The following is a 26,121-nucleotide window of genomic DNA, read 5'->3' on the forward strand; positions in this document are numbered from 1 at the left end:
TTTCAATGTCTTGAGATGAGATGGAAATCTTGAATTCGTAACGAACAAATTGCATCGCATCTATGTACGAGATTGCCTCGGCAATTGGGATGGCTAAGGGTGAGTTGAGATTTGAAGTATAAATAAAAAGATTAAGATTAATGTTTACCAAAAAAAGATTGAGATTAACGAGCTTATTTTTATTCTTTACTTAGTGAGAGATGAAACGAAAAATAAGAGGAAAGGTAGAAGAGGCACATGAGAATTTGAAGAAAACAAGGGGTTGGGAGCAACTAAAATTTTAAAGAACTAGAGTTTAAAGGAAATTTCGAGTTACAAGATTGGATCAAAATCCTAATATCCGGTAGAGCCTTAGAGTGAATAAAAAAGGAATCTTTGATGTCAAAATTCTTATGAAACTGTGATATGAGCAAACAGATCTTAACCGTGCATGACAAGGTGTTAGACTCACGGAACAGCGCTTGAGTCATGCGGAAATGTGGATTTGCATTTGGAGCCCTTCGGCTGGGTTGCATCTGAAATCCGTTGTATGATTTTAGCGCAACATTATGGATAGGGATTATTTTCCCGCCCAATCATGAAGGATCTGGACGCACAAAAGCCAAGCGTTATTAGGCAGCCGTTACAAAAACCGCTGCTGAGCACAATGTTCAAGTTCATGTGTCTTAGGGGTGTTCACGGGACGGAACTGGGACACTCCTGTCCCGTGGCCCGTCCCAAAAAATGATCGGGACTAAAAATTTGTCCCGTGTCCCGTCCCGTCCCGGAAGCTGTCCCGTCTCAAAAAGAGTCGGAACGGGACCGGGACGTCCCGGATCAACGAGATTATTACAATTTTTTAACTTATTACTTGACAAGAAAAAGCATCTAGATCTTTTTGTTCACAACTCAACCATATAAATTAAATTTTTTTCACAACTCAACACCCAGATCTTTTTTTTTGAAAATATTTCTCAACAATGTCCTAATTTTATAGGAGATTTGGAGAGAGAAAAATTACCTCATATTGCTTCCATTTGAACGGCACTTGAATTCTTCCCAAATTCTCGATCACTTCAAATTCCTTCCCTGCAAAATCATATTGAAATAAAAAATTCAGTCTTGCTGTTCACCTGAAGTATTCCTATAATTAATTTATCATTAATTGCAGAATTAAAATTACTGTAAAAACACATTAAAGTTTTGAGAAAGAACCTATTTTTAGCGTGCCCCTGTAATTTATAAGTGGTTCACTGTACTCTTCAGGAAGCTCTTTCACATCATAACCCTAATACTTAAAAATTGCTATGGCAAAGAAAGAAACAAATTAGAGGACAAATTAGAAGACACAAATTGACTGCATGCTTTACAAGCAAAGCTATACTATATCAACTGTCAAGGTACTAAACTTGCTACTTTTTCTCGACCTTCGTCATGTAATGTAGTCTCAACTAGTGATGCCATCATCTTAAATATCAAAATTTTGGAAATATCAAGATTTTGGAAATACCAAGATTTTGGAAATATCAAGATTTCCTACTAAAGGAAAAAAAAGCAGTAACAGAAAATCAAATTAAATCAAATCTACGAAGAACATTTCAACAGGCAGCAGCAACATTGAAAAGACAAATAACAACAACAATTCAACAAATACAACTTAACAAAGACAAGTAACTTCTAAGTAATAAGTGCAACAACAAGTCAAGAATCAACAATTTAAGCCCCAAGTACAACTTCAACTTCAACTCATTGCTCTTCCTCTTCAACTGAGATATTTGAAGCTAATAATTCTTCTGAAAATAAAACAATAAACACAATATAAACAAAAATTATTAAATATATATAAACAAAAAGTTAAATCATATTAAAAGAAATAATCAAATATAAAAAAATGATATTACCTTCCACAGCTTGCTCTGTATCGTTAAAATTATCAACATCAACACCTTTCAGTTTTGCAGTTGATGGAGATAGCCAGTTTTGGGCACAAATTAGTGCCTCAACCATCTTTGGAGATAGGGAGCTCCTAAAATCATCAATTACACGACCTCCTGTGCTAAATGCAGATTCTGAAGACACAGTGGAAACAGGCATGGCCAATACATCACGTGCAATCAATGAAAGGACTTTATATTTAGTCGAATTCAATTTCCACCATGTTAAAATGTCAAATTTTGGATCAAGTGCTTCAGCTAACTCATCGTGCAAATACTTGTCCACCTCTGCATACTTATCTGCTTGAACCTCAATCTCTTTTTGGGCAAGAAACCTTTGAAATGAAGCCCTAGACCTAGAACTTAAGAAAGTTAAAGGCCTACGATCTGATCCAAGTGATTAAGTCAAACTACTTTCACTTGCTCCTTGTGTCTGATTTTGACTCTGACTTTGAGTCTGAGATGTGCAACCTCACTTGAATAATGATCATATAAACGATACAAGACATCTAAGACTTTTTTTATCATAGCTTCACGTTGTGTAGTCTCAGGAAACATATCCTCAAAAGCAAACTGCAAATATTTCATTTTATACCTTGGGTCAAGTACTGTAACACACCAAATTTTTTTTTTAATAATTTAACTCAACCATAGTTGGGTTACAGCCACCTAACACATTTTTATATTAATAATTTCAATATAAAATATTTTATAATTGGCTTCGACTCACACACTATAACATTTCAGATAAATTTTTACCTCCCACATGCCATTAGGCTAAATCACATTTGTCCATCCTTATACTCCCAATAAGTAAACTAAATCACATTTGTCCATCTTTATACTCCCAACAAGTAAAATAACAATTTAGTCATTTTTCAACATAAACCAGTTATTTGGCCTTATAATCATGTCATTTTAACCAATCCAAAGCAAACCAAATATTAAAATTACAGTCATCCAAATTGTACCAAAAATAGAAATAGTTTGAAAAGCATGATTACATTTATATATTCATATAATTGACAACAAACAAAAAGCCCTAATATTGGCAATATAACACATTATAAATCATAAATTAAATATCCAAAAGAGACAGTGGATTTATACCACTAAGCCTCTGGGACTCCTCCACGTGTCACTCGTGGCTCTTCTCCTGAAAATTGTTAACCACATAATGAGACTCAAAAGTCCCAGTAACCAAAGCCAATTTATGATAGTGTATACAAACAGTTAAGTGTGTGCTTACTAAGTGAGAATTAAAAATAATATAATTCCAACAAATATAAGAAATATTACAATATACACAAACAACCATCCTTATATCCCTCCATTAACCTCGAGCCGTAGCCCCCACTCGGTGCTAAATTACCCGGCCAAAGGTAGATTAGCCCGAGCCCTTACAAGCCACCTATTGAGCTCCAATAAGGGCGTACCACGTGGCACATAAATACAACAATAATAGCAAGTCTCCCAACACCTCCCACAATAATCAAACAAATTCATAATAATATTACACAATTATATAATATTACAAAAATTCATAATTTTCTCAATAATCACCCAATTAACATGAAGTAACACTAATCACAAATTAAAAGCATGGTTACCTTGTGGCTTTTTCAATAAATTATTCCTTAAAATTTCTCTCTCACCACAATCTTCACTAGTAATACAATCTACAAATAACATATTATTTATAAATATTAGTTTCAATTTTTGAAACTAATAAAATAATTCTAATAATAGAATTAAAAATATAACATAATTCCTAATCTCAATCTTAATACAAATCTAGAGTCAATACTATTAAGTAAAATTTTTAAATCCTCTTTTAATTATCAATAAACATTAATAATCTAAAAATCAACTTCTAAACTAATTTTTATTATCAAAATTTTCTTTTTATTTCATAAATTCGTACCTAAAATACCCAAAAATTAAAAATTAAGTCTCTAGCTTAGAATCATAATCCTATAGCCATAATATTCATTTCTCATCCCAAATAATCATCTAAACCTCAATAAATCAACATATATTTTCAGATCTAGTCTAGAATTTGATCCATAAGCCACAAATTCAAAGATCACCAATAAATTTATACTCTAGAATATTTATTATACTACTAACAACCTCAAAAACCATATTTATTCACATAAATTCATCCCTCTTCCAGATCTTAAATTTTCTACCACTACAAAATCAGAAACCAAAGAAGAAGGATGACTAAGAAAAAAATTTTAGAACACTTACTTAGTCTTAAAAAGCTTAAAATCACACCCTAAATATCCTATTAAAAACTCTTACCTTAAAAACTCAGATCTCCCGCACCGGTGAAACTAGACGCTCTTTCAGTCTCAGCTCACGCACATGAAGAATGAAGAAACGAAAGGAAACGGGTGAGTTTTTATAAAATTCAGTGGGTCCCACACATTTTTTTTATTCTTTTCTCTCTCTTCTTTCTTTCTTTCTTTTTTTTTATTATTATTATATGTAATGATGGAACACGTAAACGTCGAAAGTAAAACTCGTTTTCTTCTTCTTCTTCCTTTTTTTTTTAAATACCCTTTCTTTTTTTTATTATAATAATAATTTAATAATATTTTTTATTATTTTTTAATTAATTTTAATTTTTTTTTAAATTTCTATTTACCAAAAATTAACTATAAAAAATTTAAATTGGGATGTTACAAGTACCACTGCTACCACAAGCAAAAGATTAAGTTTCTCTAAGTTCTCCCAATACTTATTATACTTGGTCAACATGCTCTTAGCCATATCACAAAGCAAGGAATCATGATTGTTTGCATTTTCATATAAAATTGCAAAGACATCAACTATCTGTTGAAAGCAAACATTTGAGGTCACATAAAGTGATCCTGAAAATTGCAAAGTAATATCATAGAACACCTTCAAAAGATCACAAAATCTTTTACATCCTTCCAATCATTTTCATTAGGGGGACCAATCAAATTTTTATCCAAGAAGAAGTTTCTGTAATCATTATCTTGCTGCTCCATCCTCTCAAAAACGCTGCAAAATTTAATTGCACTCTCTAACATGATGTAAGTTGAATTCCATCTAGTTGGACAATCCATGCTTAGTAGCCTTTTTGAATCAATTTTCATTTTTTTCCACAAGCTCCTTGAATTTATGAAACCTTGATAGAGAAGATCTCACATATTTAATGGCATTTCGAATGCCTTCAATACACTTATGCATATCCTTCACACCATCAGAAACAATCAAATTTAAGATATGCGCACAACAACGTAAGTGCAAGAAGTCCCCATCACAAACTAAACCATTCCAATGCCTTAAGACCCCCTTTAAAGATGCCAAAGCAGTGTCATTAGAAGAAGCATTATCAACTGTGATTGTAAACACCTTATCAATGCTCCAAAACAGCAAGTATTTCTCAATTTCTTGAGCAATTGTTTCTCCCTTATGATTTTCAGCTACACAAAAATTCAAGATTCGCTTTTGATATGTCCAATGCTCATCAACCCAGTGAGCAGTTAAGCACATATAATTGGCATTTTGATTGGAAGTCCAAGTATCAGTAGTGAGTGAAACACGGATTTGAGATTTTTTAAAATACCTTTTCAATTTTCTAGCTTCTTCAAGGTACAACTTGTAGCAATCTCTAGTAACTGTCGCTCTTGAAGGGACTTGAAAGTGAGGTTCTAACCTTCTCATCATCTCTTTAAAACCATCACCTTCCACAACATTAAAAGGCATCTCATCCAATATCACAAATATAGCAGTGGCTTGTCTGCAATCAAGTTGATTAAATAGATGATGACTCAAAGTTTTAGATGACCCTAATTGAGAGCCCGATAGCAAAGATTGTGCCAACTTGTTTGCTTTGTTCGAATTTCTGAGACATCTTTTTACATGTTTTCTCATTCCATTTGTACCATGTCTTGTAGAGTCACAACCAATTGTTGTTGGGCCATACTTGCACTTAGCACGGGGTTCTCCATTAGTTTTGTCCAATGGCAACCTTTCAAAATGCACCCAAACAGCTGATTTATGTCTCTTTCTTCCACTGTCTCCTTCATTCTTTGACTCATTTCCCTCATTTTCCTCTTCAGTATCAGGTGATAAAGCATTTTCAGGATCTCTTTCTATTGTTTCAACATTTTCTTGAAGGGTGGGTGTAGTGGCCATTTTTCTTTGCAATGTAGATTTAGCCAATAGCAGCAGCAGCAACAACAACCCTTAACTGATTAAAACCTCATATTAAATATTCAAATAGATTTGAAAGAGACCAGTCTGACATAGTAAGCACGATAAATCATCAAAACTTTTAACAAATTGGTAGAGAGATATAATCCATTAAATCTCACAGCAGAAAAAAAAAAAAGTAAGCAATTAATATATTGTTGTAGCACTATTTTCAGCAAGCATAACAAAGGCAAAATTAAAATATCACCTTCCTGGAAAGAAGATGGAATTAAATGATATTAACACATTTCCTAACCAATATTTATTTTTCTTAAAAACAAGAATAAATAGAATGGGCATATAAACATATCACCGAGATAACAGATTTACCTCTTTGCAATTTAGAACAATTGTCTTGTGAAAGTTTGCTATAGTATTATTTATAAATTATAAATACTATAGTATAGAACTCTGACTTTTATGATTTAGAAATTAGAATGTATGGAAGGAGTGAGATTTATTAGTTAGATAGATTCCAAAACTCGCGTGGGTTCTTTTTGGTTGGTGTGTTTACTGGAAGTAGTGCAGGTCCATTCTAGCAATAGTATATTTGTTTTGGTAGAACTTGGCAAGAGTACAGTTTAGATCCATTTCTTTACAAATTGAGAAATGAAGGGTGGGCACATGGGTGAGCCGGCCAACATGAAACTGAGGATTTGCCAAATCTAAATGACCATGTGCGCCAGACAGTGTGTGCCCCATGAAACAACTTTGATTCAACCATCCATAAGCAAACCTCAAGGGATTAAATTAAAATCACTCATCATTCTGTGATGCTTTAATATTAAATTATATTTAATCAAAGCTTAACTTTTTGTGATTGGGTAACAGTATATCTAAAAGGCCTTTCTCAACCAAAATGCACCAACATGAAATCTTTTCCTGATCAGGTAACAATATTGAACCGTTCTTTAAACATGATTGTAAAGACATATCTAAATAATTAAAAGGATTTTTTTTAATTTGCTTATTTACTTATATTAAATTTAAGCATTGTCAGGCTTACCTAAGGGTAACTCTTTCACATATGTTTTGTATATTTATACTGATTCGAGCATGAAATCTCATGTTCTTTTCATTGAGATTAACCTTTGTTAATTAAAAAAAAATTTTAAAAACTGAAAAGTCATACAAGTAACTATTTAAACCACTAAGAGGTGCCATTTTCATACTGCTCAAACATATCAATCTCAAGTTCTCAACTATAAAGGAAGCCCAATTTCCTTTACCCTCTTTAAACATCCAACTGCACAATAAAAGTGAAATTTCCTCCCCTCACCCACGACATTACGGTGTTCCAAGAACAAGAAAGAACAAATGAGTCTCACAATCAGATGCAATGCCATATCTAGAAGAGAATTACGAATCCTTACCTCCAACCAATCACGATGAAGCAAGTAGAAAAATTTAGAACTCCCTCAAACAAAACAGCGTCGAAGAGCAGGGGAAGGAGACAATGGCGAAGTGTAGCATCAAAGGAATGAGTTGGGTGTTTGAAGGAGACTCCTACATCTTTGAAAGACGGTGACTCATTTCATGGGAGGAAGAGATTACCGACGCACCCTTGTAGCTGCTCAAACGGAGGAGAAAGATGAAACTTTAGCAATGTGAGGCAGGGGAGGACCAAAACCACGAACTTGACGGTGCAGCCGATGGAAATATGAGGCAACGTTGGGAGCCTGGGACGGAGATTTAGGTAGAGATCTGGGTTGAGGCAACAAATACCTTGCACTACAGCTCGAGACAGAGGCATGGAGGTGGAGATCGAGGTGTGGTCCAGGTCGCGAAGGCAGAGGCGTCAGCTCTAGTCTTTGTGTGTCGAAGCTCGAGTAGAAAGATGATGTAACCGAAGGATCGAAGGTCTGCTACTTTGCTTTGTCTCTGTGGCTGGGCGACTGATCTGCGGCGGAGGGATCTTTGGAGTTGGAGTTGGAGGCTTGGAGCTTTGGAATGGAAGGGAAAGATGGAAACCGAACTGAGCTTTGGAATGGCGGAGGCGGAGGGATCTGGATCTGGATCTAGAAAGTGGAAACTGGAAAGGGAAAAGGAACTTCAAAAATCAAAAATGGTCTCTCTGCTGTCGTGTGCCCGTGCCGCGTATCTGTCTCAGAGCTAAAAATAATATTAAAAATCAAATAATCAATTTAATTAAAATAAATAAATAAATAGTTAAATTTAAAAAAATATATATTTATATATACTGAATAAACGGGACGGGACGGGACGTCCCGATGGATGGCCCGTGTCCCATCCCGTCCCGTCCCTATTTTTTCCCTGTCCCAAAAAAATCCCGTCCCGAATTTTTTCGGGCCGGGACAAACCCGTCCCAATATGATCGGGACAAGCACGGGCCGGTACGGGTCAATCGGGCCGGGTACATTTTGAACACTCCTAATGTGTCTTACAAAAAAAAAAAGTTCATGTGGCGCTTCCCCCCTGTTTGGTTTAAGGAGTGGGGAGTGGATTATTTGGATATAAAAATGAAATTTTTCCTCTCCTCCGAACCTTTCCCTCCAAAATGAGGGGTTGAGGAAGGAAGAAGTCTAATATGGCTTATTGTGATTTATTTATCATTGTTATAATATAATAATTCAAAAATATCCTCCTGCTCTTATGCCTCTTCCAACTTAGGCCATCGTTCCTCTCCCCCAAATTGCTACAGCATCCATCTCCCCAAGATCGCACCAACATCTATCTCCCACAAATGAGGCCACTATCCATCTTCCCTAGCACATGCCATTGTCATTGCTCCCTTTGCTCAGATTGTCATTGGGGTTGAAGTTCTTCACAACTGCTTGTGTTGCCATCTCTCTTCCCCAACTTGTGCCATCGTCGCTGCTCCCTCTATTCAGATCGTTATCCTTCGTTGTTGCTCCCTCCGTTTAGATCGCCATCCACTGTTTCTTCTCCCTCCGTTTAGATCGTGGTCTTTGTCACTATGTTTTATATATTAACTTGTTTTATATTAACTAATATTTTATTTTATTTTATATTTTTATCTTTTTAATATTAATATTTGATCTTTTTTTAAAAAAAAAAATGTTTTCATTGGTTTAGTGGGTGAGATGTATATTTATCCTTGCCTTTTTAAATTTCATATATATATATATATATATATATATTATTAAAATTTTAAAAAATAAGAATAATTTTAGTAAGGTAAGGATATAATTGTCTATATATAATTATTTTTCCTTCTCTCCCTTCTTGAACCAAACAAAGTACTTCTCTTTCATGAAAATCTCTCTCTTTCTCTCAAACCAAACAGAGTGTTAAAAAAATCGTGATTTAGTTGATTCACTTTTCAATTTAAGCCCTCCGTCCACTCTTTCAGGTCTTAATTTGTGCCTTGGTTAGAATTTCTTCAAGTTCTCAGCTCATGAGAGCCATCAAAGTTTTGCATTTCTCTTCTCTATTTTCCTCCACTAGGTTTGACTAGAGTTAAGAATTTGGGAGGGTTAGGCCTATTTAAACTGAAACTCCTTGAAAAGCCGAATGGTCAAACCCAACCTAAATTCCTTCGGACAGCCCAAATATTTAAATTTTATTTTTAAATTTATTTTTAATTAATTTTTTTACTTTAAACTTAATTATTTTATTTTAAAAATATAGAATATATTTTTTGGATACTTAAACGATATATAAGACTCAAATATATGATATTTTAGTATAAAATGATATAAAATTTAAAGAATTGATTAATATTTATTATATTTTATATTTTTTTAAAAAATATAATTGTTTCTATTTTGGTATTCGTACCTAAATAGGCCTAATTTTTTTTTTAAAAAAAGTCATATTTTTTATAAGCCCGGCCCTCATTTTTTATTTAGTAGGTTCGGGCTAATTACTAGTGTTAGGTTCGGTAACCCTTATCTTTCAATTTGTTCTTTTGTTTTCCAAGGTTCAGTGTATATTTAGACATTTTTGGCTTAGAATCATTCACTTTGGATGTGCATGGTCACAGCAAAGGGCTTGAATGTTTTGACCAAAGAGAGACATGCAGGTTTCAGAAATTTTTGAAGTTTTGGCTCATGTTAGTGATGGATATTATTTATGTATGTACCTGGTGTTTTTTTGTTTTGTGTAGCATAAAGTACCTTCTCATCTAAACATTTCATATTTCTTCATCAGTTACCAGGAGGACACCCTGGAAAAATATTGAAGATACAATGACACAAAAGATTCCATACACTAGCAAATCCAAGAGGAACCATGACTCTGTCGTCAACAATGAAGCTAATTTGCAGGAAGATGAAAATGAGGACTCAATTTGCGAGGACAATGTGTGGATTCTCACACGTAAGAGGAACCATGACTCTGTCGTCAACAATGAAGCTAATTCTACTAATGCACATGTTCAAATTTTGTGGGACTAAAGTGCTATATATTTCTAAAATGCTTCAATGCTTTTCTATTTTGCTTGCTGATGATTATAGGAAGCCTTAGATGGTGTATTTATATATGGTATAAGGAATTTCTGCTTGCGTTAGGTATAAAAAGGTTGAAAATTATCTGACTAAGTATAAAATCTATTTCTTCATGTCTTTGACTTGTGATGATGAGTCAATTTTTATGTAGACAAATAATTTATTGTTGGAAAATAAAAGCGACAGAATCGATATGTTGGCTGTCCCAATAATTTGCAAACATTACCATTATTTCAAATCCTACCATTTAAATAATAATGCTAAAACAAATTTTTTGTAAGATGAATTCTTTTTTCCCTTTTTCCCTCACTCTGGTTGACAGACACAGTCTCTCCCACCCAATCGATTAATTGCGTTGGATTACTGAAAAAATTTCTTATGCAGAATATAATTATAGTCCCAATTCTTTTTTCTTTATAAATAGTTAAAACAATTTCATTATATGTAGGAGGATGAAGACAGGATGTCGTCTAACCCCGAAACATTTCAAATCAAGATTTCTTGGCAAGGACTACAAGAAATCATGACCAACTTGATCCAATTCAAGGATTGGATGGCGCTGATTCATCCCAGATATTCAGATGCCCAACTTGCTCTATTGTGGGGATCTCTGGGGTATCTTATGCAGATCTGCAAGATGAGATGATAACACAATTTAAGTCAGGACTAGAAGAGACATTTGAATAACAGCATAAGGAAGAAGAACTATTACCGATGCAGAAAGACTTAGATTTTAGCCTTCAGGACCTTCAGGTTGAATTGCCACCTGAACTTCGAAAGCCAAAAATTCAAGGGGTAATTTTATAATGTTTTCAAGTTTTCATTCTTGTTGAATCATGTGAATGTTTTTTTTTTTTTCCTTTTCTCTTGGTCTTCAAATTCATTGATAATAACATTTCATTTTATTGAAAATACGAAGAAGCAGGAAATTTCATGCATTGGTGGATCCAAGAGTCATGTGGGAAAGAAGATGATGATGGTAATGTCACCTTGGCAAAGAACTAAGTTGCAGTATTGTACATTTGCTATAATTTGAGATATGATACAATTCTTGGAAATTTGCAGGAAGCTAAGCATGAAAAATCAACCTGCGAGGAAAATGTGTGGACTCTAGCACATAAGTGGAACGATAGCTATTTCATCAATGATGAAGCTAAATCTATTAAAGTAAATGTTTAAACTTTGTAGGATTAAGTTCTGTATTGCTTAAATGCTTCACTTTTCTAGTTTGCCTACTGATGAGTTATATAAGAAACCTTAATTTTAGTTATGCAAGCCAATTAGTTGCAAACATCACCATTAGTTCAAATCCTAAGAAAGTGCCTTTAACATTTTAATTGTAGTTTACTCTTTGCAGTTCTAGTGGCAAATTGGTTTTTGTTTTGGTCATTAAGGCTCCATTTGGGAGGGGGCAAATATTGTTAATGAAATGAAAACAGGTGTGGCAAATTATGTCTGATATGTGTGTAGGAATTGAAACAATAAATTTTACATATAGAAGGATTGAAGATAGCAATTTATAGCAAAAAGAATGAACCGTCCCCCAGGTTTTTTTTTTTTTTTTAAGTAAGGATCTCAAGGTGCCCTGTGACTTTTCTTCCTTTCAGTTATGGAAACTAATCATGCATTGAAAACCTTGTGATTCCACATTGTCTCCTTTCTTAGATATCAAATCATGAAATTTCTCTTTTCATCTGACAATTTCAGCATATCGTATACTCCCTCTAATTATATTTATAAATTATTTTTATCAACTTTATCAATATTAATATAATAAAAGTATAAGAAATAATTGTAAATAAAATTCTAAAACTAATTCTCAAATGAAAAGGCAAAAGCTGCGATCAATCAATATAACATTATTTTCTTGTATTTCTCTCTCACATGAGTGAGGGTATTTTGAAAACTTCATTTTAAAATGTAGAGTTGTCATTAGCAAGTGACTAATATTGGGGACCACATTTTTCTTCTAAAACGTGACCAGTAAAGCAGACTGGAGGGTGTAACATCCTGATTTTTTATATAATAAAAAAATTGTGGAATTTAGGTTTTGAGAAAAAAAATGATAATAATAGGAATTTATATTATTTGAGGTTATTTAAAAATAATATTATGGTTAGGTATTTAATTATGAATTTAAAAATTTAAATTTAAAACCACATAAGCAATATTTAGTTAAGATATAATACATAAATAATTTTTTTTATGTATGTGTTGAAAAAAAAAAAGAGAAGGTAGAAGGAACAAAAAAAAAGGGGGTGGAAGGTTGTTGTTTCTAAGTCTCACATTGGTTAGATGAGGGAAGAGAAGAGGTGCCTTCATGTATAAAAAGGAGGGGGTGTGTGCATTAGGAAGCATGAGAGGCTAAGATGCAATTTAAAAAAAAATTACAACTTTTGGCCCAAAGGTTTGAATAATTAAATTCAAACCTATAGTTTTTTTTAATATAATTTTGGGACTCACAATCCCATTTTTATATTATCCTCGGCGTTTTCTTGCAAGGGGGGATTATTTTCTTTTTCTTCAGGTATGTTCTAACTTTCCTGTTTAGATTAGCATTTAAAAATTTATTTAATTACAAAATTAATTTTATAATTATTTTCTAAATAATATTAGCTTTCTAGTGATATGATTATTTTGTAGGATAGAGTAAATATTTTGATTAGGATTTTTCTATAGGATAGTTAATCTGATGATATGATGAATTAAAAATATAGGTTAAAATTCTTAAGGATATAAAAAAATATTATAGAATATTTTCTTAAAGTTGAAACTCATGTTTAAGAATTTTTGAGTTAAAATCTAGATCTATATGGCTGAATTTATGTGGAATCTGAGACGTAGGGATAAACCTATGATTATTAAATATTTATTTAAGTATGAATAGGTATTTTTGAGGTTATAGAAAGGTGATTTGAGGCTTCAAGATAATTCTAAAATTTTTAATTTATTTTTGGATAAATTTTTAGAATATAGAAGGATGAAATTGTGATACTAGAAGTGAATTGAGGATAAAAAAAAATAGTTCATTAGGGTACGAGAATTTTAGAAAAGAATTTGGGAAGTTAAATGAGACATAAATCTTAAATTAGTGTTAATATAGACTATAGATCTAAGACTTTCTAACTCTTTAAATTAGAGTTATTTATTTTAATGTAAAATTAATATATAGTATTGTGAAATAATTATGTAGATTATATTGACAAAGATAGTGGTGAAAAAGGAGTTGTGAAGGGAAACTTGTTATTCAAGACACAAGGTAACCATTATTAATGTGTTTGTGATGGGTGTGTTTGTGAATGGTTATGTGTTGTTTTGTTGTTTGGAAAAATTATGAATTATTGAAAATAAATACTGTTATATACTTCCGTGAAATCATTGCCAAGTGGGTTAAAAATTTATTTTTTATTTATCATGATGAGATATTATTGTTCGGATATATTTCTGTTTGGATATTTGAATGATGCATGACTTGTCAGGGTATTTTAATGTATGGTGTTAATGGAAATTTCTATTCGGTTAATTATTACCACGTGGTAAGCCCTCATTGGACCCAATGAGTGGCGTGTCGCTTGGTCCAACTCACCTTTGGCCGGGTGATTTGGCGTCCGAGCATGGCGAAAGGAGGATATAAGGTGCAGTCATGCAAATTAAATACTTGTTCGGTTTGTTTGAAAGTATTGTTCGGTTAAATGTTTTGTGTGCCCACTTAGCAATCGCATGATTAGTTACATCTGCATGCATCATTACATATTAATTTTTGGTTACTGGAACTTTTAAGTCTCATTCCCCGTGGTTAACATTTTTACAGGAGCGAGTCCGGCCGAGAAAGCACCAGAGGTGTAACTATGGTGTATGAGACACCATCTTTTACGTTGCCTCTTATTTTGGATTATACAATGTATCTTGTGCCAACTTAGGACATATCTTCTTTGTGAAGCATGTAAACTCTAATCCTTTTTATTAAAAGTATTTATATGACCAAGAGGATTATATCTGTCCCTCTTGATTCATGACCTGATTTAAATATCATGCCATGAGGATCCTGTCTGTCCCTCATGGTTCTAATTGTTTTTTTTGAAATATTTTAAGACCTGTGGTATATTGTCTTAGATGTATCATGGTAGAAATTTTTCTATCATGATAAGGGTATGATGAGGGTTCAATGAAAAAAAAATGATTTATTGAATTAATGATTTGCGAAAAATCAGTTTGTAAATTTGAGGGTGTTACAGAAGGAGTACCAAATAGGTCAGAGTATGTAATTATCAGTAACAGCATTAAATAATAATAATAATAATAATAATAATAATAATAATAATAATGATAATGCATGATATAATTTAGTGGGTTTTCCAAAGTTCTACAGATAAACAGCAATTTGAAAATTTGCCAATAATACGCAGCAAATAATGCTTGAAATCGCACGTACGATACAAATGCTTCTTACTAAATGAATAGAGGGAATGACACTAAAATCTCAAAACAATGAATTTATGATAATCAATTCCTTAAAAATTTAATTGTAAACATTAATTTAGATAATCTTAAATTCAAAAATTCTTACTACAAATAAAACAATTAAATTTTAAACATAAATCTCATTTACAATTTAAATTTTTATTTATAACTGTTTAAATCAATATTTTCAATTTATTTTAAAAAAAGTTTTTATCATGAACTTGGGAAATTAACTGTAATAAGTTTTCAGTTTTAGAACTTTATTATCAATATCCCAACTAAATATCTAACTTCAACATTTGAACCTCCGGCAGATAAATTTATATATTTAAACAACAATAATACGTCACTTTTTGAAGATTCCATGGAATGCGTATTGTCGCATCCTACTTAAGCAGCAGCATTCGTATACGTGTGAGCATATAACTACACCACCTACAGAATGAAGTAAACACCTATGGAATGAATGCTAGCTTGTGCAAGCCATCAAAATACAGAAAACTAGTCCTCCCAAGAAATCTTACATTTTGAAAAAACATATCGGATATTATTTTCCCCACATAATCTAATCATTGGCAGCACCCTTCTAGAAAGAAAGGAGAAAAAAGAACTCCAATCTTTGCCATGGGGATGATGGAATGAGGGATCTCAGGTTGATTTTTCGACTTTTTGGGCCTCACTTACCCCACAAAAATGAAAATCACTTGTGGGTTGGCCCAGCCCAAAAAGAAAGAGAATTTAACCATTTTCCCAAAATTGTTTGCCTTAACAGGGCCACAAGTCACCCCAGATAGATCTTTTGGCTTGATGATGCAATGTAGGATTTTTGCTCTGTGTAACAACAATACGATCAAAAGAACCCTCTGAGGCATCCCTTTGGGTGGATCTACAAACATTCATTGCTACCTGTCTTCCCCTCCTCACTGGCATAAAAACTATTCTGCCCCAGCCACCACCAACATCAGCACCACCAATTTCATCCACTTCGCTTCCCTCATCATCCTCCTCGCTGTCGTTATCTGCCTCGGTTTCAACGACATCAGAATCGTAAGTAACCAAATCCTTTCCTTCATGAGGAGAATCACTAGCTTCTTGTAACTTCAACAAGTCCTCTGACAAGGAAAAGGGAGTCAAAATAAAAAATATGGAAACAAAAAGGTTTGTTTTTGAGACACTTCTCCAAAGACTAGGTAAAGTAGAAGAATCAAAATGAGTCAACCTAACTCAACCCAGCCCAACTTGGCTTGTCATCCAGGATGGTGGTTTAGGCTGACCTGTTTTGCTAAGAGATGGGACAATCAATTGTGAAGAGGGTTGCAGGTTAAGTTGGTCAAGCTAACACACACACACACACACACACAATGACATAATATAATTATTCAGCAATTATGTCATATCTTAGTCAAAGTAAAAAGTTCTAAGAAAAACTAATACCTATAAATTGACAAGGTAAACAGGTTAATTCGCTTTACTGCTGAACATTTATAATTTTGAATCTGATTTTGTGACCTAAACTAGTTGTATTGTGCCAAATCAATCATTAAGAGAAACATGTGTACCCAAGCATGAGGAATACCATAGTCAATTTCAAGATCCTCTGGATTTCGTTTCGCCTGCTGCTCCTTTAAAGTCTCAAATTGCATGCCATCAAGAGGCCAAGGTCCCCTGGTCCAAGGGATGAGCGGAAAAAATTAAAAATTCATCCCATGGCATGAATAAATAAATTTAAGTCATACAAGACATGGTTTATACTGCTCAATGGCCAATGAATCATAATGAAAAAGCATTTATTGGCTTTGAATAAAAAATCAATAAAATAAGGGGTAACTAATAATAAATTAATTAGGAAAAAGAAGGCAGGTGTTAAAATATTTATATTTTCTCATAGCCAAGTGAGATAAATGTCCACATGTCAAAGTTACATGAGACAGAACTCTTAGCATCAATTTAAAGTGCTCACATTGGTCTTTGCCCTCGCCTGAAAGCAACATAAGAAAACTTCTCATCTTCAAATCCACGTAAGGGCTCACCTTTGGAACGCTACAAAAATATATAGTTGTTAGAATATAAATATATTTCTCATTAGGATGATATTTTTTTTATTATTCAGAAAAAGAGGGAAATAAGAGCGCATCAATCATAAGACTCATTCCAACAACAAAAGTAGAAAATTTAAAGAGAAACCTTGTATGCACGCTGTGATGATGTCCTCTCCAACCGCTGAACAAAATGACAGTATTTTCCAGTTTTTACCAGTGGACAAGGGCCATCATGAGGACACTGCACAATGAAAATTTATCAGATAAGAAGTCAATGATCAAAACGGGAAGCAAATGGAAAGTGAATATGGCAAATTGCAATGTTAAAAAAGGAAGTTGACTCAAAAAGTAACATACTTACAGGAGCAACAACAAAAGCCCCATTTTTCTGAGTGATCAAGTCTTTACAAACTCCATTGCTCCCATGGGCAATTTTACGGAATTTCTAGAAAGTTACAATATTCTATGCCTCATAAGAACAAAAATATTTAAATAGAACTGAAGAATAACCACAAAGGGAAAAAGACATCATTTTGAAAGATCTCCATTTCAAACTTTCTAAAATAACAATATAAAAAGAACGGTTAATGTTACCCTTTTTTCCATCCATAATAGATGAGATCTCATCTGAGCTATAATGTTAGATCCATGAGGCGTCCCAGGTTCAACCAAAACCTACCAGGTGTTGATTTCAGAAATTAGACAACATTAGATTGAATATCACAAAGGACCTAACAGAAGGAGGGAATTTAGAAATTAAAAATTGCTCTGCTCAGAAGCATCACCCCCACAAGCTTCTTCACAATTTTATTTTTCTTTTTTACTTAATAAAAATTGTTGAAATGGTAACTTTTCTTTTTAAGTTACCCAAAATAAAAAACTGAATAAAAGAAGCTAATAAGTCAGATGAATAAGTACTTGAAAATTATTGCATTTTGAAACAAACGAACTATAAAATTGAGATCATACCAGAACATCCTGTGTTAGATCCCAAAGTTGGCGAACCAAGGTAATACGATCCTTTAGTGATGGTATCTCTCCAAGTACATAGGACTTTTAACCCATAAGAATGAATTGCAAAATTAATTAGAATCAATTAAAGAAAAGATGAAGAAATGCTTGGAAATGTATATGAAAGAAAGCGTGTCACTGCCAGCAATACAGAAAAGGCAAGTACAGTTTAGATGTTTCATAATTTACTTTCATGACAAACAAGATGATTCTAGATAATCAGTGAATTTTGGTTGAGACGAATGTCGCAGGAGATTTTTATGGTATAACACCTGCACTTTTACAAGTTTTTGGGCTGATTTTTTGGTTAGCTATTATCACCTCTTGACAATAAAAACATTGAACTTGAAGAGCAAACAACTAGTTGGTAATTAAAAATAAAACCAAAAGAATGAACTTACTGCAATTACAAGGTCATGCTTTCTCTCAGATTTACCAATATTTTTTGAAAGTGCTTGAATGCTTTCATAGCTATGAATAAGTGGCAAATTCTTCTGACCTGAATAATTAACAGAAGAGAAAATAAAAATTTTCATCAATCATTAACTTCCTTTTTATAAGTATCAGAAGGGACAGATTTCAATATATGCAATCCTAGTCAGACTAATGCACAGATATATCTTGAGCAAAATCAAACAAACCTCTAATAGGGTGCAGTAGAAATCCCTTTTCCTTTTTTGATATTACTAAACTTGAAAGTTTATGATATGAACTCCGCCTATGTTTATAGCCGGTCCCAAGCCCGGGTAAAGGAGGAGGGTTGTGTTAGGCCATCAACAGCTAATATAAAACTTTGTTGAATCTATCATGAACATGGACAATAGACGTTATAATATTAATGCTAGGTCATTGCCCATAAGTAACGCGCTGCATGGCTCGAGTACAGTGATAAGTGAATTAGAGCCGCTGCATCGGCGCCCGGATGTAATGTTAAATGAGCAAAGGCTACCGCGTCATTCTGAACGCGCGCGGCTAAAGAGGTTAGTCCATGAGAGCAAAAGTAGATTTGATACTTGAAATGTTGGGACATTGAATTGTAAATCTGTAGAGGTTGTAGGGGTTATGATTCAAAGGAAAATCAATATCCTTTGCCTGCAAGAAACAAAAATGACGTGGAGAAGAAGCGAAGGATATTCAAGGTTTCAAACTTTGGTATACAGGAAAAGTAAACGCACGCAATGGAGTAGGCATTATTATGGATAAGGAGTGGAAGAAGAATGTTGTAGAAGTTAGCAGAATTGGAGACAGAATTATTTCCTTAAAAATGATAATTGGATGTGAGACTGTTAATATTGTTAACGCTTATGCGCCGCAAGTTGGGACAGAAGCCAGTCTTAAGGAATTATTTTGGGAGGATCTGGAGGGGTTGATTCGACACATACCACAGAGTGAAAAGATTTTTATTAGAGGAGACTTTAATGGGCATGTTGGGAGGGAGGCTGGTTAATATACAAGGGTGCATGGTGGTTTTGTTTTTGGAGAGCTAAATAATGAAGGACAAACTCTTCTTGATTTCTCATTGGCATATGATTTTAAGATTGCCAACACTTGTTTCAAGAAAAGAGATGAGCATCTCATCACTTACAAAAGTGGAACCTCAAGGTCACAGATTGATTTTCTTTTGATTAGGAACACAAATAGAAGACTTTGTAAAAATTGCAAGGTGATCCCCGGAGATGCTGTAACGACACAACATAGGGTCCTAGTCCTTGATGTGTGTATTATGAGTAAAATCCAAAACCGTCGACAAGTAGTAGCACCAAGGATTAGGTGGTGGCAATTAAAAGATGAAAAACAAGATATTTTCAAGCGAAATCTTTTGGAGAAAGAAATTTAGGAATCTCAGGGAAGTGCTAACATCATGTGGGAGGATATGGCTAAAAAGATACGGGAGGTTGTAAAAGTAGTTTTAGGAGAATCAAAAGGTTCTGGTCCGAGAGATAAGGAGTCTTGGTGGTGGAATAATAGTGTACAAGACAAAATCAAGTATAAGAAGAACTGTTTTAAAGCTATACATTTGTGTAACAATGAGGAAAATTGAGAGAGGTACCGTATGGCTAAGAAGGAAACTAAGAGAGCTGTGGGTGAAGCTCGTTCTAAAGCTTTTGAAAAATTTTACAAGAGCCTTGAGACGAAGAAAAGAGAACGAAACATTTATAAGATTGTCAAGAGTAGGAAAAAAAAATCAAGGGATCTAGAACAGGTAAGGTGTATTAAGGATGAAGAGGGAAGAATTTTAGTTACACATGATGAAATTAAAAATAGATGGGAGAGTTACTTTTCAAACTTTTCAATGATGGAGAGGGTTCATCTAGTAACTTGGATGATTTAGTAACTGGTGAAGGAGAACAAAATTTGTCATTTTATCGAATAATACGTGATAAGGAGGTAAAGGAAGCTCTTAAGAAAATGGCAAATGGTAGAGCCAACGGACTTGATTGTATATCTATTGAAGCGTGGAAATGTTTAGGTGAAGAAAGAGTGAGATGGTTAACTAAGTTATTTAATGTGATCTTACGGTCCAAGAAAATGCCTGATGAGTGGAGGAGAAGCACATTAATTCCTATTTATAAAAATAAAGGAGATATTCAGAATTGTACTAACTATAGAGGGATTAAACTCATAAGCCACACAATGAAATTATGGGAGAAAGTAATTGAGCACAGGTTGAGATTGGAGACAAGTATTTCTGAGAATCAGTTTGGTTTTATACCAGGTAGATCAACTACAGAAGCAATTTATCTACTAAGGGGATTAGTGGAAAAGTATCGTTGTAAAGATAAAGATTTACACATGGTTTTTATTGATTTGGAAAAAACTTATGACCGTATACCAAGAGAAGTGCTTTGGAAAGCGTTGGAAAAAAAGGGAGTATGAATTGCTTATATTAAAGCCATACAAGATATGTATGAGGGGGTAAAAATTAGTATAAGAACGCCTAGTAGTCAAACAAAGGATTTTCCTATAAAGATTGGACTACATCAGAGATCATCTCTGAGTCCTTATCTGTTTAACTTGATCCTAAATGTTTTGACGGAACATATTCAAGGAGAAATTCCCAAATGTATGCTCTTCGTGGATGATATAGTTCTTGTAGCAGAGACAAGAGAAGAGGTTAATTGCAAACTTGAGTTATGGAGGAGGACATTGGAGTCGAAAGGTTTCCATCTGAGTAGGAGTAAGACAGAATATTTATATTGTAAATTTGGTAAGAGACTATTCGATAATAATTTGGAAGTGAAATTGGGAGATTAAATTATATCTCAAGTGGAAAAATTTAGATATTTGGGAGCCATTATTCAAAATGATGGCAAAATCAGTGGAGATATTTCACATAGGATTCAAGTTGAGTGGTTTAATTGGAGAAAAGCTAAAGGAGTTATTTGCGACCGTAAGGTGCCTAATAAACTTAAAGGAAAGTTTTATCGCACTGCTATCAGACCGGCAATGTTATATAGTAGTGAATGCTGGGCTCTAACCGGACAGCAAGAGCATAAAGTTGGAGTAGCAGAGATGAGAATGTTACAATGGATGTGCGGACATACATGTAAAGATAAAATTCGAAATGAGCAAGTACGCGAAAAAGTGAGGGTAGCACCTGTTGAGGAAAAAATGGTAGAAAATCAGTTGAGATGGTTTGGGCATGTACAAAGAAGACCAAGGGAGGCACCAGTGAGAAGAGTGGAACATATAATTTTGAGTCTGATTAAGAGAGGTAGAGGAAGGCCTAAGAGAACACTCTTGGGAGTTGTTGAACGCAATCTTTTAATTAATAATATTCCTAAAAGCTTGATAAATGATAGAGCACAATGGCGTCTTGCAATCCATGTAGCCGACCTATTGTTGAAAGTTTATGATATGATTCACTAACATGGCAAAAGAATCTTCTTTTAGGAAGAAGAGAAAAGCTACCCACTATATAAATTGATGTACCTTGCTATAATATATCAAGGACAATCATGGGGCACAGTTGAGGCCAGGACAGATTAATTCATTTCAATAGCTGATACTATTCAGGTATCATCAATTGAAGAAAGCTTCGAAGCTTCGAATGTGATAATGAAGAATCAAGCATAGCAAGGCTTGCGTGCCTATCTTTCCCAAAAGAAGTTTTTGCATGCTTTTTCTAACCATCTTCTCATCTAATAGAGAAAAAAGCAATCTTTTCTCTTTTTCTTTCATCTTTCAAAGGTGCAACTTTCATTTATTTTAGTTCACAATAGAATGAGAAAATACTTCGCTGTTCTTTCTCCTGCTATGTTTATTCTATCATCAACAGTCACTGAATAGCTTAAAGAAGAATAATTTCCTGCAATTAGTATGCAGGTCCAAGTGGCTTTGTATTCTAACTTGTACAAGTGATATCTAATTCTTCAAAGTTAAAAAAAAAAAATCTGGATATGCCCCAGCATCATTCACTTATCTCAGATTACTAATTTGTCATCATGGATTTGCCCCATCCATCTGGCCAAGCATGTCAACTAATTTTAGCACGACAGCACTCTCATAATATACAAAGAGTTGTTTACACAAAACTAAACCAAAGTTCAGCAAATTTTGAAGCTGATGATCATTATCAGAGCACACTGTTCCAACGCGATACATATTTCCAATGCATCACAGTTGCTTGGCTATACTTCTCTTTAAGACTTCATATATCTTATTCTCTTTCACCTCTATTTTTCTGAATACAAAGGGCAAGCTAAATAACTTGAAAGCTAGCCAGGTTGAACTTGCACCCTTTCACCTCAAATTGAAAGGACTAAAATACCAATATGAGTAAAGAAAAATTAACAAATAGTACCTTCTATCAGTCTCTGACCTGCACGCTGCATTGACTGTGATGGTTCTACTAAATTAATTTTTTCCAAAGACTTTGGCCAGACATCTCGAAGTGCCCTGGATCAGGAAGTTTCAATCACCACAAATTAATTTAAAAAATAATAGGATTTATAATATCAAAAACCGCCAATTCACCAGAACAAAGTTCAAGAGCCCTTTACCAGAAAGCTGATCCTGTTCCAGCACCAAAATCTAATACCTTAGCCGGGGAGAAATCAGGAAGCCTTCTACGAACCTAAAAAGAGACATAAAATGCCAAATTTTTTAAAAGATTCATTGCAAATATACTAACATTTTACTTAATGCTAAAAGTTTTTTGTTTGGTTATTCATAATATTGAATAGTAACAAAGTAATGTTAAGACTAGGCAGCAAATGCACAGTTCACCCCTTACAGAGATTGAGGCATCAAATAAATGGTCCTCACGCTCATGATTTAGGGGATATTATTAATAAGAAAAGAAGTTATTAACAAGGTATAAAAGAATCAAAGCTCATTTCCTCTTTCTCACTCAGCTTAGGCTTTTTAATAATTCAAAAGATATACTCTTGGCTTTTCTGAGTTTTTCCTACTTGCCTCCTTGAGCACTCTATAACATGCAGAGTAAACAGCAGGCATTCGAGATGCAACATAAGCAATTGTCTCGTCATCTCTATAAGTGAGACCAATGTCACCATAAGAGCTCTGAATCTTCCAACGTTTAGATTGTATAACAGACTTGAAAGGATCTTCAACTAACTCCTTTGACGTGGAAGCAGTAAGCTGCAAGTTGACATCCTTGATTTGATTGAATGATTGAGACAATCTTAAGACCTTCTTCTTCATATGAGGCTCCTCCTCCTCTATAATTCCAAACCCACCACCATTAACATAAGTTTGAAACTACAGAATTACGTGGATATACCATACAAATTAGACGAGGACGTAAATAAGAGAAGAGTGCGACCTCGTAAGTATTTTTTAATGGCGCGACGTAGACGCACGGGGACAACGAGGCAGCGTTGGGATTGTTTGGCTGCATTGCGCAGGGTTCCAGGGGTGACCATTTTCTGGGCACTTTCAGAGATGGCTTGGGCAGCCATAAGCAAATTGTTTTCTGAATAATTATAATCAAAGTTAGGATTTTTAGTGAGGTAGACAAAGTGTAAGCATTTTTTCGGAAATAGACGAAGTCGTCCGTGGGTGAGGCATGAGTGATAGACGGAGATTGAGAGATCGAAAGGCGAAGGAAGCAATTGAGTGGCGTAGCTAGAGAGGAAGAGTGGGACGAAGATGGAGATTGAAAGAGAGATACGAAGCTATGAGACTGTAATACGGAGATGCGAAGGTGAGGCGCCGACCGGTGGGAGGCGAGGTCATCCGGTAATCATATGCCTGATAAATCTAAGGTTAGGCACATGTCACTATAGTTTTATCTTTCCTGTAATTTTTTTAATTTTAATAACATTAGGTAACATTTATTTTTTAAGACCTTAAAAAAATTACAGTAATAAAAAGTAAAATTTGATAAAATTAGGTAATGATTGTGTTTTCCAGAATTAAATGATATCAGTTTAAAATTTTAAAAAATAAGAATAAGTCTCATATAATTGACTTATTGCAAGTAAGTTTAATAAAATTCATGAATTACAATCAAGTTCTTTCATTCTTGAAGATAAAAATATAATATTTGAAGAACATCAATGAAAGGCTTATAAAAAAATTAATATTAAACAAGGAATTAAATAGATTAAATATTTGTCAAAACTTAAATTTTACTTGTTAATTGTTAGTGTTTACTTATTTGAAGTCCTTGTCATATATTAAATTATTTGAAGTGTTTTTTAATGATATTCTCCCAATATAATTTGTGGCTGGAGTGTAAAGACAATATTATCCATATTAATTTGACTTTCATTTATATTTACAACTTTACAATTTACAAATAAAAATTTGTAATTCATAAGTCATATTTCTTATTTAATGCTTGATATAATATGAAATTTTCATGAGGTTAATTATGCCTACTTAAAGCTATAATTGATTTGATTGAAATGTAAGGAAAGTAATAGAGCTCATTTGAGATTTAAATGTTTAGCCTACAAATTGTTTGAGGTTAGACTTAATTAATAAAGCCCTTGATAGTTAATTTGATTTTCACTTACAACTACAACTTCATAAATATAAATAAAAATTCATAATTTATAAGTAAAATTCTTGTTTAACGTTTAATATAATATAGAGTTTTTATAAAATTAATTATGCTTACTTAGGGCTAGAATTGATCTAATTGTAAGGAAAATAATAGAGCTCCTTGAGAATTTACATATTTAGCCTATGGGTTATTTAAAGTTAGACTTAATTAATAAAACTCTATAGTTAATTTAACTTTTATTTACAAAACTAACTTCACAATTTATAAATAAAATTGGTAATTCATAAATAAAATTCTTGTTTAACTTTTAATATAACATATAATTTCTATGGAATTAATTATATCTACTAAAAACTATAATTGATCTAATTAAGATGTAAAGAAAGTAATGAACCTCATTTATTGACTAACAAAAATATATTATGAAAAAAAACTTATATACTTAATATGCTTGTATCCAATTAAATTAAGATATGTGAATTTTTTATAGATTATTTTTTTATATACATTCTTGTTACTAATTAAATTAATACATTAAAAATTACATGTCATAATTTGATTTGATATAAATATATTAAATATATAAGGTTAAGTATATAACTAACATAAAAAAAATTGTAGAAGTAAATTCTTCCATTTTTTTAATTGACTTAATCTCGAAAAAAAAAATCATGCTTTTTTGGATCAAACTTCTTTCTTTCTACATGAATTGCTTCTTTGCTGTACGGGGAGTCCAGTTGTACAGTTACAACAGGCCTTAGATTTGTCACTTACATGTAAAGAGTAAGAACTTTCATTTCGATCAAATAAAAATATGATAATCTGTATCCTGTGAACAAATATTTAAGACTAATATAACATGGTTGCTATGTGAATTATATAGTCCATTTCACTCACTTCGCGGAGTCATAGCACAATGTTGTTAAAGGCAAAAGTCACACTCAACTCTCTCTTAGTTTGGATAGAAAAAATATATAGAGAAAATTAAATACTAGAAAGGAAAAAACACTCAAAATTAATTAAATTTTTTTTAGGTTTAAATTTCTAGTATTCTCTCATTT

The 26,121-nt window shown here is 33.2% G+C and overlaps 1 protein-coding gene and 1 long non-coding RNA gene across 2 annotated transcripts; one reads left to right on the forward strand and one right to left on the reverse strand.

The window, feature by feature from the left end:
* The first annotated feature begins 13,764 nt into the window (after positions 1–13,764).
* Positions 13,765–14,574, forward strand: LOC129315086 (uncharacterized). Its single transcript, XR_008594370.1, has 2 exons — positions 13,765–13,832; positions 14,385–14,574. It is a non-coding gene; the product is annotated as an uncharacterized LOC129315086 (long non-coding RNA).
* A 758-nt stretch (positions 14,575–15,332) lies between these two features.
* Positions 15,333–24,284, reverse strand: LOC129315843 (uncharacterized). Its single transcript, XM_054959951.1, has 12 exons — positions 23,873–24,284; positions 23,503–23,768; positions 23,088–23,161; positions 22,889–22,983; positions 18,486–18,583; positions 18,043–18,126; positions 17,668–17,748; positions 17,435–17,518; positions 17,219–17,314; positions 16,995–17,074; positions 16,611–16,699; positions 15,333–16,146 (listed from the first exon to the last, which is right to left on the reverse strand). Exons 1-12 carry the CDS (start codon positions 24,006–24,008, stop codon positions 15,800–15,802), a joined length of 1,530 nt encoding a protein of 509 aa, XP_054815926.1. The 5' UTR covers positions 24,009–24,284; the 3' UTR covers positions 15,333–15,799.
* Between the last annotated feature and the right edge of the window lie 1,837 nt (positions 24,285–26,121).

The sequence above is a fragment of the Prosopis cineraria genome, unplaced genomic scaffold, assembly GCF_029017545.1.
Source record: "Prosopis cineraria cultivar Desert tree isolate PC_DT_omini unplaced genomic scaffold, ASM2901754v1 PC7, whole genome shotgun sequence".
Classification (NCBI taxonomy): Eukaryota; Viridiplantae; Streptophyta; class Magnoliopsida; order Fabales; family Fabaceae; genus Prosopis; species Prosopis cineraria.